Below are 15,735 nucleotides of genomic sequence, written 5' to 3'. Positions count from 1 at the left end.
TGTTTGAGCACGCTGCTCTCAGCGTCTCTTTTGTGTGCCGATCAGTACAGCGCCGGTTCGAACCTGGCTTTGGCTCACCTCATATGCATGTTTCAGACTCACAACCTAGTGCCACAAGTTACCACCTAGTTTCCATTTCTGCACTTGGGTCTGCCTCCCCGCCGTCCCGTAACACAATGACAGTTATTCAGTGACCTTAATAATAATAATAATAATAATAATAATAATAATAATAATAATAATAATAATAATAATAATACTTTTTCAAAATACTCGTTCTAAAGTAAAAACTTACCATTTATAAACATTCCTAAAATTCTACATCGCTTCCTGATGCCTGAGAAAAGAGGAAAAGCATTCAGCTATCATTTACTTCTTTAACTGACTTCCAGATAAGTTTTTGTGTTACACAGTACAACAAATCCCTTTACCTGACAATCTGGAGCAACACCACAATCAGCATTTCCTGAAGTTCCCTCTGCAGACTGAATGTGCTCTGTCTAATTGGAAGTTGTTCCACTGTAAGCAGGCACAGAACCCCAATAACAGCTGGTCTGGAACAGAACTACAACTGCAAGATCTGAAATCAACAAAGGTTTTGTTCTAACAAACATTAAGAAACCCATAATCAATAATAACCTACTTACGGGTAGAACTAATGTAAAGCACTCCTGACAATGAACACTCAGCCAGGAAATATCACCTCAGGTGAACAACCACAGCACCTGTTTTAAACTGTTTTCTTCTGGTTTTACTGACTTACACAGAAGGGTGATGTGTGCACATAAGAGGACTTAACACTGCTGTCAAGACAATGCACTAGCTCCGAGCTAACGTTAGTTAACTACTCTGAACATTTAGCTAAAAGGAATGTTAGTTAACATTATTCATGACGAATTAGCAACGAAGGACAACATAAATAAACCTTGAACTGATTGACCATTTCATTAATCTAGCTAGCCTGTGCTTTAAGTGTTAGCTATAGTTATAACTTCATTTTCCATACGGGAACAATAATTAAAAATAGTTAATCTCACTGAACTAAACTTGCACGTCACAAATTATGTTAATGTATGTACATGTGATTGTTTAAGTATATCACTTATTCTCTTGTTCTTTGTCTTCTTAAAGAGACATTGTCTTCTCTTCAGCCCTAGCTGCTGGCGTGTCCATTTGAGAATGATGAACTTGGGTGGGAAAATATGTTAAATGAGGGTTTTAACCCTTACAGCGAGTGTCAGCTGTTTTCTGTAAATTCAGTAATGGGCCACTTATGACATGCCAGACTTGGGCCAAAAGTACTGAGACACAAATCACCGAGCATTGGTCTGTCACAGCATTAAGGTGCGGCCCTCTTCCTTCATCCACACTGTTGGACCACAACGTTTACGCCAGAATTGGCCCTTAAAAGTAAATGAGTTAAAACCATACACAGCTGTTCAGCATCAGGCCCAATTCTGGCCCGCACTACTTTCTTGTTTTATTGCCATTTCACATACAGACCCAGTTTTTTTGGAATTGGGTTTGTACTTGATGCTGCCAGTTTACTTTTTCTTTGTTGTAGTTTTATATATTTATTTCATTTTGTCATGAGCCTAAATCAACAGTGAACTTGCCAAGAACTCCATATCTAATCATTTTTGGTAAGAAATTGACATCCAGTGTCTGAAACTGGACGGCTAAAGTGGAGTTTCAGAGTTGCCAGTTTATTAGGTATGTATTTACACTCATTTTCCATTTTATTAGCTCCACCAAACATATCATCACTGCCAGAATAAAGCCTCGTATCTCCTTTTTTATTTATATTTTTATTTTTTTTCAATTATTATTTAGAAATTGATAACACCAGTCAACTTTGCATAGTCAATTTCAAGAGTAATGGACCAGTAGAAATGTTCCAAAATTACTGGGAAAAATATTTTCCATTAATTTTCACGTGTGTGTGTGTGTGTGTGTGTGTGTGTGTGTGTGTGTGTGTGTGTGTGTGTGGGGTGTTTTTTTTCTTTTTTTTTTCCTTAAAATTACCATTTTTGGAGAAGGTTTTGTCCCGAGACCAACAATGCAATAATGCAACAATCCAATAAATGCATGGAGGTCTTTTTCATTGATGAATGGGGTTGGGGATGATTGCTATACTGTACAGAAATATATTGTAGCTAAGTATGCCTGTGGTGGGTTTACCTGTTTATTATTTTTTATTTTTTATTTTTTTTGCTTAATTTTCTGCAAGAAAGTTTGACTTTTAATCCACTTTTTAAGAAAACCTGATTTGATAATGTCATCATTTTTGATTGTTTGGTTAGCTTCATGTTGAAAATGAAGGAAAAATGTCTGACTAATTTACAGTGATCACTATTGGTGAATATATTTTGAAGAAATCCATTGTACTTTTAAATGTGTAGGCCTGTCATGATTGGAGGCTGTAGGCTGGTAGTAAATTGGCTAGTTTTAAATAAGGCTGAGAATTAATAGCCACATAGCAGCTCTCTGGGACAGTTCTAGTATGGACTGCTTACAAATCCAGGCCACTTGTGTTTAATTTGCAGTCCAGATTAGGCCCAGTTGTGTGCTTCACTTTTGGCTGACACATGGCCCTAATCTGGTGTGTACATGGGCCACGTCTAGCAGCCAGGAGCTTTCATAAATGTGTGTAAAGACAGACTGCAAGGCTAGATGCTTGATTTTATACGTGTCAGAGACTAAAAGAAATGCCTAAATTCAATGGTTAAGAGTGTATAGCAATATCTATGTTCCTATAGTGTAGATATAGATAGATAAACACACTTTATTATTGTTTATTGTAGACATTCTCCTCAAGAAAACCTAACTTTAGCATGTAAAGTGCTCACGTTCCCTTGAGTTGGGGCCACACAATATTTATTAAAACACTGCCTGGTGTAGATGATCAGGATCCCAGCAGATGGTGCTGTTTAATGTCACTAGATTATACCAGCTAGATTTTACTGGTTAGATTAAATTACCTTTTAATCATGGAAGATTCTGTATTATTTATGTTTTTGGGCATGTGTTTATGCATCAGTTGATTCTGCTGACCCACACATCCCTGCTTCCCTAAAACAAAACTAAAGAAAAGAAAGTAAAACATTCAGTTTGTCTGTACAGAAGGAGAGCAGAGTTTCCAGCACAGCAGAATACAAATACCAGCATTTTGATTTCAGAAGGTAAGTTTATTGCTGCTTATAGCCTCATAAGCAGGATAAAGGTATTTTAGGTGAAAAGTTTAATTGTTTGTTTTGACCAGCTTTAACCAAATGTCGAACTGTTAATTAAAATGGTGACCGTGAAGCTCGACAGTTTCAAATAGTCAGTAAAGAGTACAGACTAAATTAACCACGACCGTTTCACGTAAATGATGTTACAGTAATATTTATTTTTAGTAATGACAGTTTTTTAGTATTAGAAGTGGCACTGGGTTTGTACTGATTTTACATGACCAATAAAGACTTGAGTTGTCTTCTTGGCAGAGAGGAATGAGACCTTTTTTATTTTACTAAAGTCATCTATTAGTACAAGTGATGATCATGAATTAATAAGAGCTTGAAAATGTGACAATTTAGTAAATATATAAATAAAATAAAAACTAAGTAGTGGTTATGTTGCTCTGACTGTCTCAGGTCAGTTAGTATGTTTATCAATGGATATCAATCCATTTAGTCTGTGGATAAACTGAGTCAGCTGGCATTCAACCATATACAGTCTAATGTAATTCATTAAGTCTTGATTGGTGATACAGCTCCAATTCCAAAAAAGTTGGGACGCCATGTAAAATGTAATTAAATGTAAATAAGAATGCAGAATGCAATGATCTGTAAATCTCAGACCCATATTTTATTCATAATAGAACATAACACATCAGATGTTGAAAGTGAGACATTTTACCATTTCATGAAACTCATTTAGAGCTTGATGGCAGCAACACATCTCAGAAAAATTGGGACCGTGTCTAACATTGCGTACCATCCCCTCTTCTTTTAACAACAGTCTGTAAACGTCTGGGAAGTGAGGAGACCAGTTGCTGGAGTTTTAGGAGAGGAATGTTGTCCCATTCTTGTCTGATGTAGGATTCTAGCTGCTCCACAGTTCTAGGTCTTCTTTGGGTCTTCTTTGCCAGATTTATCATTTCAAAATGCAGCAAATGTTTTCTATTGATGAAAGGTCTGGACTGCAGGCAGGTCAGTTCAGCACCTGGACTCTTCTTCTGTGAAGCCATGCTGTTGTGATGGATGCAGTATGTGGTTTAGCATTGTCTTGTGTTAGTTTGTGGTTTAGCATTGTCTTGCTGAAATATGCAAGGCCTTCCCTGAAAGAGACGCTGTCTGGATGGCAGCATATGTTGTTCTAAAACCTCTATATACTGTTCAGCATTGATAGAGCCTTTCCAGATGTGTAAGCTGCCCACGCCATAGACACTAATGCAACCCCAGACCATCAGAGATGCAGGCTTTGAACTGTGTGCTGATAACAAGCTGGATGGTCCCTCTTCTCCTGAGTCTGCAGGACAAGGCATCTGTGGTTTCCAAAAAGAATTTCAAATTTCAAATAATCTGATCACAGAACGGTTTTCCATTTTACCTCAGTCCATTTTAAATGAGCTTTGGCCCAGAGAAGATGACAGCGTTTCCAGATTGTGTTGACATGGCTTTTTCTTTGCATGATACAGCTTTAACTTTTGCATTTGTGGATTGTACGGCAAACTGTGTTCACAGACAATGAATTTCTGAGAGTGATCCTGAGCCCATACAGTGATTTCCAGTAAAGAATCATGCCAGTTTTCAGTGCAGTGCCCCCTGAGGGTCCAAAGATCACAAGCATCCAATACTGACTGACAGCCTTGTTCCTTGCGTACAGGGATTTCTCCAGATTCTCTGAATCTTTTGATATGTACTGTAGATGGTGGGATACTCAGTCTTTGCAAATTAGTTCTTCACGTTGAACATTTTTCTGAAATTATTCAATAATTTTTAGATGCAGTTTTTCACAGATTAGTGAACCTTTATATCCAGTCATGTGAGTTAGTTGTAACTTGATCCTCCAGGTGTTTTTTGTTAGTACCACTTACTTTTCCAGCCTTTTGTTGAGATGCGTTGCTGCAATCAAGTCTCTAAATGAGTTATTGTTTTTCATGAAATGGTAAAATGTCTCACTTTCAACATCTGATGTTCTATTATGAATAAAATATGGGTCTAATGAGATTTGTAAATCATTGCATTCTGTTTTTATTTACATTTATTTATATTTTACAGAGCGTTCCAACTTTTTTGGAATTGGTGTTATAACATTTCTGACAAATGTAGAATAAGGCTTACAAATAAATCTACTCCTAAACTATTGCTGATTTTCAGTGGTGTAACATAATTGAAAATGAAACATTTTTGGTTCTTTTTTCATTCTTATCATTTCAATCTTTGTAAACAGAGCGGTTATTGAAATTGTAATACAAAAATCTTAATTCTGGACTACAAGAACAATCAGATTTAGGCTAGTCTTGTTTGTGTAAGATTAACTAATTGTCAGTGCCTTAAGGTTGCACAGAAATAAAAATGATGACTCTGCGGATCACGAGCTCTGTGGGTAAAAGACGAGATCACGAGAACTCAAGTCTGGCAGCTGATTTCATATATCTGATCGCTGCCAACAGGAACTGAGGTTAAACTGGCTTTGTTTGTAGGGGTGATGAGGGGCTTCCCCTTCAGGATGCACTGCAATGAGAAACAGGCTAAAGTGGGCTGCTGAAAAGGCTCAACTTCATAAAGCAAAGAGGGAACAACACGTCACAGTTCTGTGCAGTCCCTGTTGATTGAAGCTTAGTGTGATTTTGTGATTCATTTTTTACCATTCAATAATTATGACTAAACAAAGGTCTCTCAGGTTTTTTTCTCTGAAATATGAAATGCTTGTTTTGCACTGCATTCTTAATGAAAATGGTTCTTCAAGGGTTCTTTGGTAAAGACAATGGTTCTATATAGAACCACAAAGCATTCGAAGAACTATTTGCATGCTTAAATGTTTCTTTGCTTGGTGAAATGGTTCTTTGGATTGATAGAGAATGTGTTCTGTGTAGCACCAAAAAGGGTTTTTGTTACAATGTCAAGCTTGTAACAACAGAAGAACCATTTTTGGTGCTGTATAGAACCCTTTTCGAAAAGGTTGTACATAGAAGAACCATCCACTACACATTCTCCATCAATCTGAAGAGCTGTTGTTCTATGTAGAACCATGAACACTTAAAATACCAAATGTTTTTGAGTGTTCATGGTTCTATGTAGAACTAATTGTCTTTACTAAAGAACACAATATATATATATTTTTTTTGTTTTTGGTTTTTTTTTAAACTGTGTTAGTAAACATAGTTCTATGTTAGGCATCATGTTTAATATTTACAATATGAAACTGTTAATTGTGCTTTATTAACTTAAACAGGGTTGGTTAAAATGCTGCACACCAGTGCAACACTGGTTTGTCTTATGCTTATTTAAGGAAACAGTGTGCTGGCATATCAATTCTAATGTACCCCTTTTGTACGTTGGTGAGAATAACCTGGATAAGTTTCCTGTTCAGCAGAAACAGTGATTACAGTAAATACTCAACTTATTTAAAATGTGTTTCTCTCAGCCTCACAGAAGAGGTGGCTGCTTCCTAAACGTACAGCTGTTTGTTTATGGGCAGTTTTACCTCATTCTCTCCTAAACATGATGAATCAGACATGTGAAACTGTCTGATTCATCATAAAGAATGAGGTAGAATTTCCCAGTGGTTAAGTTGACCCGCCCCCCCTCTAACTATGCACAATCAGTATCACAGCCATACATTTAGGAAGCACCCATCTCTTGCCAAGCCAGACCCATCCCCTGAAACCAGATATGTTGCAACATTTACTTTTGCTGATAAAGCAGATCAGTGGGCAGTCTGTCTGAAACTGGAACCATCATCAGCGGTTCTCCTTTTAAACATCTGTTTAGCAGAGTGGTTAGAAGAGGGGGGGAAAAAGCAGAAAAATCTGATGGCAACAGAATAAATTTCAGTGTTGATTGAAGTCAAAGGACCCATTTATGTACATACATAAAAACAATCTGAAAATAGTTGAGAAATATCAGATCATACAAGATATGGTATTTTATGTACATCAGACATCCAGACACAAGATCCCAGATAAGTAGAAATTCTATGAGAATAAAACACAGTTCATGCACTTTTAGTTGACTTAATTGATTTTGAATGAGCTGCTAGTTTAACTGCTAAGCTAAGCACTGCTACACGGCTGCTGCAGCCTCTTGTGCCACTTACAGACTTACTTTTATATTTCCGCATTTTCATTCTTGCAGCAAATTTATCATTTGCAACTAAGACGATCAGCTCCCAGTTAATGCCTATTTAATGCCAATTTAAACTCTGTGGACTGAAGCCGCCGAGAACTGATTAGGGTGTCTACAAATTACGATCTTCAAAGTCCGAGCATGACCTTACGATCCAATACAACCCTTTAACAGAGAGAACACACATGGCCAGTCAAGAGTTTGTAGAATGACCTCTGCTCATGATAATTGTTGATGAGGAGCTTCAAAAGCAGATTTCTACCACATTGATCTTTTGACGTTGGCATGAAAAACAACAGATTTTTAATAAACAAGTCAGATAAGGAAAAGTCTCAGGACAGAAATATAGTTTTAACTATATTAATCCTTTTGATCCAATGTACTGAATCATTCATTCTACATCAATTACTTGTTCCCCTGTGTTTTAGTCTCAGAGCTTTTAGTCTGTGTACCACTTTTTAAAAAAAATCACTTCAAAAATCACGCTTTTTTGTGTGGTGTTTTTTCCCTGGGGAGCAAAGCTTGATTTCTGAACATCAAGGTTTGAGTTCTCTAAAAGTGAGATCAGTGACTGTCTCTGTGTGACACAACATTTGAATCATCTATAATCTGTCTTTGTTTCTTAGAACTGAAGTTAAATTCTTGTTAAAAATCTTTACACTACTTAGTAATCCTTTGTATTCGGTTACAGCTACTTTTTATCAGGTAATCTGTAATGGAATACATTTTTAAAGTAACTCTCCCAACCCTGATAAAGATCAACACAGTGACCCCCTGGTCAGTACTGATGGTGCATGTGTGTGTCTGTAGGTCAGTCATGCAGTCCTGGAGTTCTGCCTTCTGTGTCCTGATCTTACTGATCACTACACTGACTACTGGTAAGTACAGTAAAAATGCTCTGTTGTTGGTCTTAATCAGTTTTCTCTGGTTGTGTTGTTTCAGTCAAATTGATTTAAGTACTTTCCCATTGGTTCCTGTATCATCTGTTTGCTTATTGTTTTAACTGTTTTCCTCTCCCTCTTCATGTTGTCTGGACTGCCTTTCATTGTGTGCCTTTCATCTGTTTTAAACTCCATAGTTAACCTCCTAGCCACACTGTTGTTGGCTGTTAGTGTAAGTTACCTTTTAACCTACTGCTGAGTGTAACAAGGACTCAGTAATTACTTAATGAAGTGGTGCAGATCAAACTTAAGCCTGTTACCTTTGCATTCTTAAATTAATGGAACAGGTGGTTGCTTAGGTATTTCTTTGTGGTTGATATAGTATCCCAGGTGGTTGCTAGGGTGTTGCTAGGCGTTTGGTATGGTATCCCAGGTGGTGGCAAGGTGGTTGCTATGGTATCACAGGTAGTTGCTAAGGTGTTGCTTGGTGGTTGTCATGGTATCCCAAGGTGGTTGCTAGGTGGCTGCCAGGCAGTTGTTATGGTATCCCATGTGGTTGCTAAATTGTTGTTTGGCAGTATACGAGGTGTTTTATTAAGTCATTCATAGGGAGTTGCCAAGCGGTAGCTACTTGCTGTTGAAAATGAATGGGAGTCTATGAGAGGAAGGAGGGATGGAAAAAAGACACATAGAGGAGTGCAGGTCAGAATGGCTGTGGATTAGAGTTTAGGGAACTGCCCTGAGTGAATACATGCATTTTGGTTTCTGTCAGTCAAACGAAAGTATCTGGCTTGTTAGTGGGCAAAAATGAATGGATGTAAATGGGAAGAACAAGGTATGAGAAAATGTGACCGAGGACTGCGTGTCAGTATGGCCATGCAGTAGAGTGTGAGGACCTGTCCAGAGTGAGTACATGCAGTTTGTTGGCTGTCGAGCAAATAAATAATTGGGCTTGGGTGGGGGGCTATGGGAAAAACAAGGGATGAGGAAAAAAAGACAAACAGACGGGTGCGGGTCAGAACAATATTGAATTTGTGCTTGGGTGCCTGCCATGAGATAGGATGTGCAAAAGACATACAGGACGGTAGATTTAGAACATGGTGAACTTATACAGGATGGTAGACGTAGAACATGATGAACACGTGCAGTGTTGGGTTCTGTTTCTACAGTGCAATGTTGGGTTTCTACAGTAAAATATTTGGTTCTGTTTCTACAGTGCAGGGTTGGGTTCTCTTTGTACAGTGCAGGAACACACACCCACTGTTTGCACACATGCTGAAAAGTATTGATTTGACATTTATGTAAAAAATACAAAGCACATTTATGTACAATGTACGATTTATGTCTGGATCTTTGTAAACAGTGGAAGCTCTACTGATTTAGTTATCTTTAGGGGCAGCACTGAATAAGATTTAATTATGTAGATGTTTTACTCTGGAGTGTATATTGTAGTTAATGCTGTTGTGATTTCAGTGGATTTTCAAAGCCAGTTCTTAACCGTCGTCTTATTCTGTGTTTCAGTGTCTGGAGCAGCTCCCACTGAAATAAAGGTGAAGCTTAATGACTCTGCGACTCTCCCCTGTAATGACAGATGTTCTGGTTTGGTCACGTGGTTCCAGAAATCTGGTATTGTTGTGGCTCAGTGTAACCAGACTTCATGCCTGTCAGTGAAGGATGGATTTGAGATGTTCTATGATCAGTACCTGAAGGGGAATAACTCTCTCATCATACCCGAAGCTGATACCAGTAAGATCAGCGAGTACACATGTCAGTGTGATCTTAAGACCATCAGTGCTGTGCAGCTTCACGTTGATGGTAAGTGTTCATTTGTTTTCTTTCATTAACATAAGAGCATTCCGTACAGTTTGGTATTCCGTACACTTGCAACTTTCCCTGTTCGCGTAATAAAAAACACTTTCTTGTCATTTATCGACGATACATCTGAGACACGGTTATATATCCTTGTTTCCATCAAAATGATTTGCAAGACCATCTAAGCTGGGTTTGGACATCAAATCTATGTAAATAGTGACCAAACCCCCCAGTGCAACACAATAACGGCGGGTGGGGAAACCTAGTGATGCCAATGTGAATGAGGTGATATGAATACATTTTAGCACATTTAAACATCATATTTAGCACCCCAACAAATATTTAACGTTCGGCTATCATCAAGAAATGCAGTATGTTTGATACTGAGCTGTTAACTAGGCTTTTTTTTTCATGTTAGCCTCATTCATTGCACATACTGTTCATATTAATTCACTTTTATAATCAGTATGTATATAATCATCGTTTATTTTTATGCAATTAGATTTCATAAAACTTCAAATTAAATGCAGGGATAACGCTGTACGGAAAACCACTCCTTCTGTGGAAGCTGGTGTATGGAATACTGACGACACAAACCGACGACAGAGATGACATTTTTTTCTAATTTCTTTAAACGTATTGGGTCAAATATGACCAATCAAAATGCATTTTGGTTGCTAGGCTACTGTACGGAATACTGTACTCCTACTAGTGAAATGAGTTGTGTGCTGTGCATTACTTCACATCTCCAGTCAGAAGCTGGTGTTCAGGAATTTTCTAACGGGGTCATTAATGATAGTTTAAAGTGTACTTAGATTATTTGATTGTCTAGGTGAGGGCAGTGTTCAATCACAGCAGTGTCTCTGTTCAGAATCCACATCTGTTTCTGCACAAGTAGTTTGATCAAGCCTGGAACACAGTACCTGATTTTTGAAGTCCTAACAGGTTATAAAAAGACTGGATTCTAATGCTTTTCGACTATTTTTGGGCAACTGAAATACTGGGGATCATATATGGAGTTAAAACACATTGTATTCATGAATTATGATTTGAAAGCATACATACATAGATCCTGAATATAAATTTATTTAAGTGCAAATATAAAAAGTGAGTGATTTTGGGGTTTTGGTGCATCCAGTTCCATTCTCAGATGTGCAAATTTGCATTTTGCCTATATTTTGTACTTTTCATTCATACAGATCTTGTACAAGTTTGAGTTTTGCTCTCTGCAAACTTTTGGCAATATTGTTGCACTGCTACCAGAATCACAGTCACACAGGGTCCCATGGAATCTGAACCTTACTTGTAAAGTCTGAACTGTAGCACCGTGTAAGATTCTTATTAGTGAAAACTGAAAGCTGGATCATTACTGAGTGAGGAGAATAAAAACAGTCTAAAATATGGTGAGCGTGTTCTGCCCTACACTGTTAGAAAAAAAGGTTCTGTGCAGGTACATTTTCCGTTCTTTAAGGTACAAACAATGTAAATGTTCCCTCAAAGGTACTACAGTTGTTTTAAGGTCTGATTGTGAACCTTAAATAAGTTTTTCCAGGTGAAAAGTTCATATTTGTTCCTTTTCATAACCGAATGTTTTAAACAGAACAGTAAAATAAAGTCCTGGAGACGAGACGGGGTGTGTGGAGTCAGTACAGCTTAGAACATATCATTTCAGTGGATTATGGTTCAGTTATGTTCCCTGACTGAAGGTACCGAGATGTACCCTTGAGGGAACCACCCCAGTGACAAGAGGGGCACTGACCCAGAGACAGTTTAGTAACTTTATTTCTGAGAGTCTGTAAAGCCTGAAATAATCATTTAAAAGTCAGAGGCGTCGGGTCGGGAGTTTTTCACACCATGTCGCACGTCTTTATGTCACACACACAGGCTCAAAAAGACAATCTGGTCTCAAATGATCTCAGTATCAACATTATACTGATGAAGATGTGATAACAATAGTAGATAATTCACTCACATCCTCAGAAGATTTGCCTTCAAGTTTTGCACTCTCAAATTTAAGACACACTCGGTTTTATATTCTAACATCTCTGTGTTTTTTTTTGTTTTTTCCAGCCAACGTTTTTCTTTCTCTTATTTTTTCCTCGGTACCATGTGGATCCATATGCTGGTCATATGCTAATCAAAAATCTCATGACTTCACTAAATATAGTGGCCACTTTTGGTGCGTTCCTAAAGTGCATGTGTGCTTGTAACACAGAGGGGCTTATTGGGGGTTCTTTCACATAAACAGTTTGGCCAAGTAAAATTTGAACCCTGGGAGATCTCATCCCTCATCTAGACTGCATCTGAACAGTGATGTTCAAAGTTTCATGTGAACATTACCTGGTCAGTAAATCTGTTATTTACATACATCAATTATGTTTATGGAGCAGTAGCCACACCAGGAGTTACTCATGAAAATCAATGTTTTAATCTCCTCCTCTGTCTCTGTTAGCTGTTCCTTCAGTAAAGGCGGATCTTCATGGGAATGCTACTCTGTACTGCTCTGTGGATTGTTCTGGTTTGGCTACATGGTTCAGAACCAGATATCCCAGTGATGTTGTGGCTCAGTGTGATCAGACTTCATGTCAGTCAGTAAAAGCTGGATATCAGATGATCTATGCTCAGTACCTGAAGGGGAATCTCTCTCTCTACATCACTGACGCTGATTTCAGTATGAGAGGATTGTACACATGTGAGTGTGATGGGACAGTCATCAGAGATGTGGAATTCAGCATTAATGGTAAGTCTGTTCATCTGTTTTCTTCACTGACCGTTACTGACAGAACTCCAGTGATTCATATGCAGTGCTTTATATCTGCTTTATACCCAACTAGAGCAAAGTTTCTGATTATGTTTCTCCTCTTAGCTCTGAACTCTACACTTCAGATTAAGTCTGGTGAATCTCTGGTGCTGGATTTGGAAATACCAGATCCAGTAGAGGTGCTTCATGACAGCACAGGAGCAGACGGTTTTTCCAGTGGTCAGATCTGTACAGTGAATGGACGCTCAGTACAGTGCAGTGATGATTATAAACAGAGAGTGTTGTTCTCACCTGCTCTTGAGGTGAAAGGAATGAATCTGTCTCATAGTGGAGTTTACACCATCCGGGATGCCAGAACTAAGGAGGACATTCATGTCTACACAGTGACCGTCAGAGGTATGAATTTAGTGTGATTATTAAAGATTCAGAAGATCTTTATATAAACAGAAGACTGTTTATGACTGGTGGTGACGTGTAGGTTATTTTGGGAGGGTAGCGGCAGCTGTTAGCAGTGGAGGACTGAATTAAATGCTTTCTGTTCAGGAAAATGCTTGACTATGAATGCTACAGTTTAAAATAGCAGTCAAAAAAAAAACATCACAGATGGTAAACAAATTAAAGGAAATATATTTATGACATCACCATTCACTCATTTAGTTCAACATATTATATTTATGCTTTAACATTAATTTTGAAAAACTTCGTTATCCTTTGAACAGAACAGAATTTATTTTTTTGTAAGGTTAGTGCTTTCAAATCCACGTGTATGAAACAATTAAAAATAAAAAAAGAACCAAAAAGGTTTTCATGGGGTTAACTTTGGAGAACCATGCATGGTAGCCAAATAAAAAAAAGACTTTTGTAAAATATCGCAGCTCATTTGTGTCTCAGTGCCATGTTTGGGTAAGATATTAGGACTGTTTAAATGAAAGAATAAAAACACTTGCAGCACTATGAGGTTCTTGTCTTGTGTGCACGCAGAACTGTGAAGAAGCTGCTCTGGTGTGCTCATGTGTGAAGGGGGTCACAGCTAAAATAGACTGAGAACCACCATTTAAAGGAATTGTACACTACTGTACACTTTTTTATTGTGTTATCAATTAAAACTAACACTGTTGCGAATCTTTGTGGTGTTTGTTTTGTAGATGATCCAGATCCGCCTGGAGAACAGAAGATTGTTTCGTCAGTGCTGAAGTTGGCAGGGATAGTGGTGGGGACTGCAGTTATTACTATTGTAATATGGTCTGTGATTGTAGGAATATGTATGAAGAAAACGAGGCTGTGTGGAGGATGTTTTAAGATTGATAATGTTGCAGGAAATGAAGAGGACAATCAGGATGCAGAAAAAGAGAACATCCTGACACCTTACCAACAGTAAACTGTAACTCTGAGACTGTGTCTCGATTCGCTTCCTAGAGAACATTCGTCCAAATGCAGCATTAAATTTGATTGCATTGGGAAGTTGAAGCTAGGAGAACATGCATTTTGTCAAGTGTAGGTGTTCTGTAAATTCCACTTCCATCACCCTAAACAAAATGTTGTATATTGTATAATGTATGTTGTTTACTGTATTTGTATGTTTGTGTGTATTGTGCTACAACTGAATTATATCTTGACGCATCACATACAGTTACCACTGACACGCCCTGGCAAATAAAACAATCAATCAATAAAAGACTCAATGCACACACTAGGAAGGGGTGTCCAAACATAGTGTATTACTCTGATCTGATCTTAATATGTTTGTGTTTTTGTAGTTAATCCAGACTGTTTTTTATCACAATTAGCCATATTGAAAATGAGCAGATGAGCTTTTAATTTGCTGTAATGTGTACAGATACGATAGCACAAAGCATGATGCTACAGGTTACTCTCCCTAATATTAGATGTTTGGTAGGGAAGCCTGAATCCCAGTTGATCTGTCTGTTGGGATTATGCCAAGTGATGGTGGAGACATGAAACACATTCTTCATGTTATATGAAGAGAGTATAAGAAGATACGTGTAAATCGAGAAAATGACCTCAGACCCCAGAGGGTTAAGTTTGGAAAGATGGAAGAGTTGATGTGGTAGTCTTTGCATAAATGTACAGGGTGGAGACATTAAATACTGACATGGGTTTTCCATTCACCTCTCTTTTGTGAATTTTGAAATGCAGTGCATTCTCTGGTGGGCTTTCTCTGTGATGGATTGGATGTTGGTGTCCCACTTCAGGTCCCTAGTAATTGTTGTTCCCAGGAACAACTCTTGAAGTCCACCATCATCTCCACTGTTTTGAGTGTACCTCAAGTTGTGACTGCTCCAGAAGACCAGTTCTTCAACCATTATCACGATGAGACCATGACTGTAGTGTCATCTGCAAACTTCAGGATTTTGACAGAGGCGTCTGTGGAGGTGCAGTCATAAGTGTACAGTGAGAAGAGCAGTGGAGAGAGCACACCAGTATTGATTATAGTCTATGACGCATTTGACCATTAGACTATCAAATATGAGTAAACTAGCTAGCTAGGCAACTTAATGAGTTAACCTGGTTTTGACCAGCGGCAGACAATTCAATTCAAGACTACATGTGTCAATGCAGGACTACATGTGTCAATGCAGGAGAACGGCTGCTGCAGATTTAGAGTCATCCTTACACACTGAGGTGATCCATGTAGTGACACTGTTGTGGAAATTTGTATATGAAGCACAGGCTGTCACATCTATCATTATATACTCGACTCTGCACCCCAGATAAAGATAATTGCGACTACTAGTTTCTAAATCATTTCAGTTTCACTGTCCTCATCCACCTTAATGAACCTGCTTTATTTCTAGCACAAAAGGGACAAAAACTACATATCATTTTGTACAAAATGCACTCAGAAAAAATAAATCATACACAGTCTGTTAAGCTGCTAATATACATTTTATTTCATGCATTCTCATCTGATTTATGAGCTACTAGT

At 38.0% G+C, this 15,735-nt stretch overlaps 1 protein-coding gene across 1 annotated transcript; it reads left to right on the top strand.

Moving 5' to 3' along the window:
* Positions 1-3,115: 3,115 nt before the first annotated feature.
* Positions 3,116-14,275, top strand: LOC118800811. The gene is made up of 6 exons (XM_036560952.1): positions 3,116-3,182; positions 8,145-8,212; positions 9,737-10,030; positions 12,480-12,767; positions 12,894-13,184; positions 13,934-14,275. The coding sequence occupies exons 2-6, from the start codon at positions 8,152-8,154 to the stop codon at positions 14,164-14,166; spliced, it is 1,167 nt and encodes a 388-aa protein (XP_036416845.1). The 5' UTR covers positions 3,116-3,182; positions 8,145-8,151; the 3' UTR covers positions 14,167-14,275.
* Positions 14,276-15,735: the final 1,460 nt, after the last annotated feature.

The sequence above is a fragment of the Colossoma macropomum genome, unplaced genomic scaffold (genome assembly GCF_904425465.1).
Source record: "Colossoma macropomum unplaced genomic scaffold, Colossoma_macropomum, whole genome shotgun sequence".
Taxonomy (NCBI): domain Eukaryota; kingdom Metazoa; phylum Chordata; class Actinopteri; order Characiformes; family Serrasalmidae; genus Colossoma; species Colossoma macropomum.
The sequence above is the reverse complement of the archived record's forward strand: the minus strand, read 5'-3'. Positions and strand labels throughout refer to the sequence as shown.

Excerpts from the sequence above, each read along its gene's own strand:
- LOC118800811 (XM_036560952.1), top strand. The coding sequence starts at position 8,152 with ATGCAGTCCTGGAGTTCTGCCTTCTGTGTCCTGATCTTACTGATCACT. Across the intron at positions 10,031-12,479 it reads TGTGCAGCTTCACGTTGATG|CTGTTCCTTCAGTAAAGGCG; the intron begins GTAAGTGTTCAT and ends TGTCTCTGTTAG. Across the intron at positions 13,185-13,933 it reads CTACACAGTGACCGTCAGAG|ATGATCCAGATCCGCCTGGA; the intron begins GTATGAATTTAG and ends TTTGTTTTGTAG.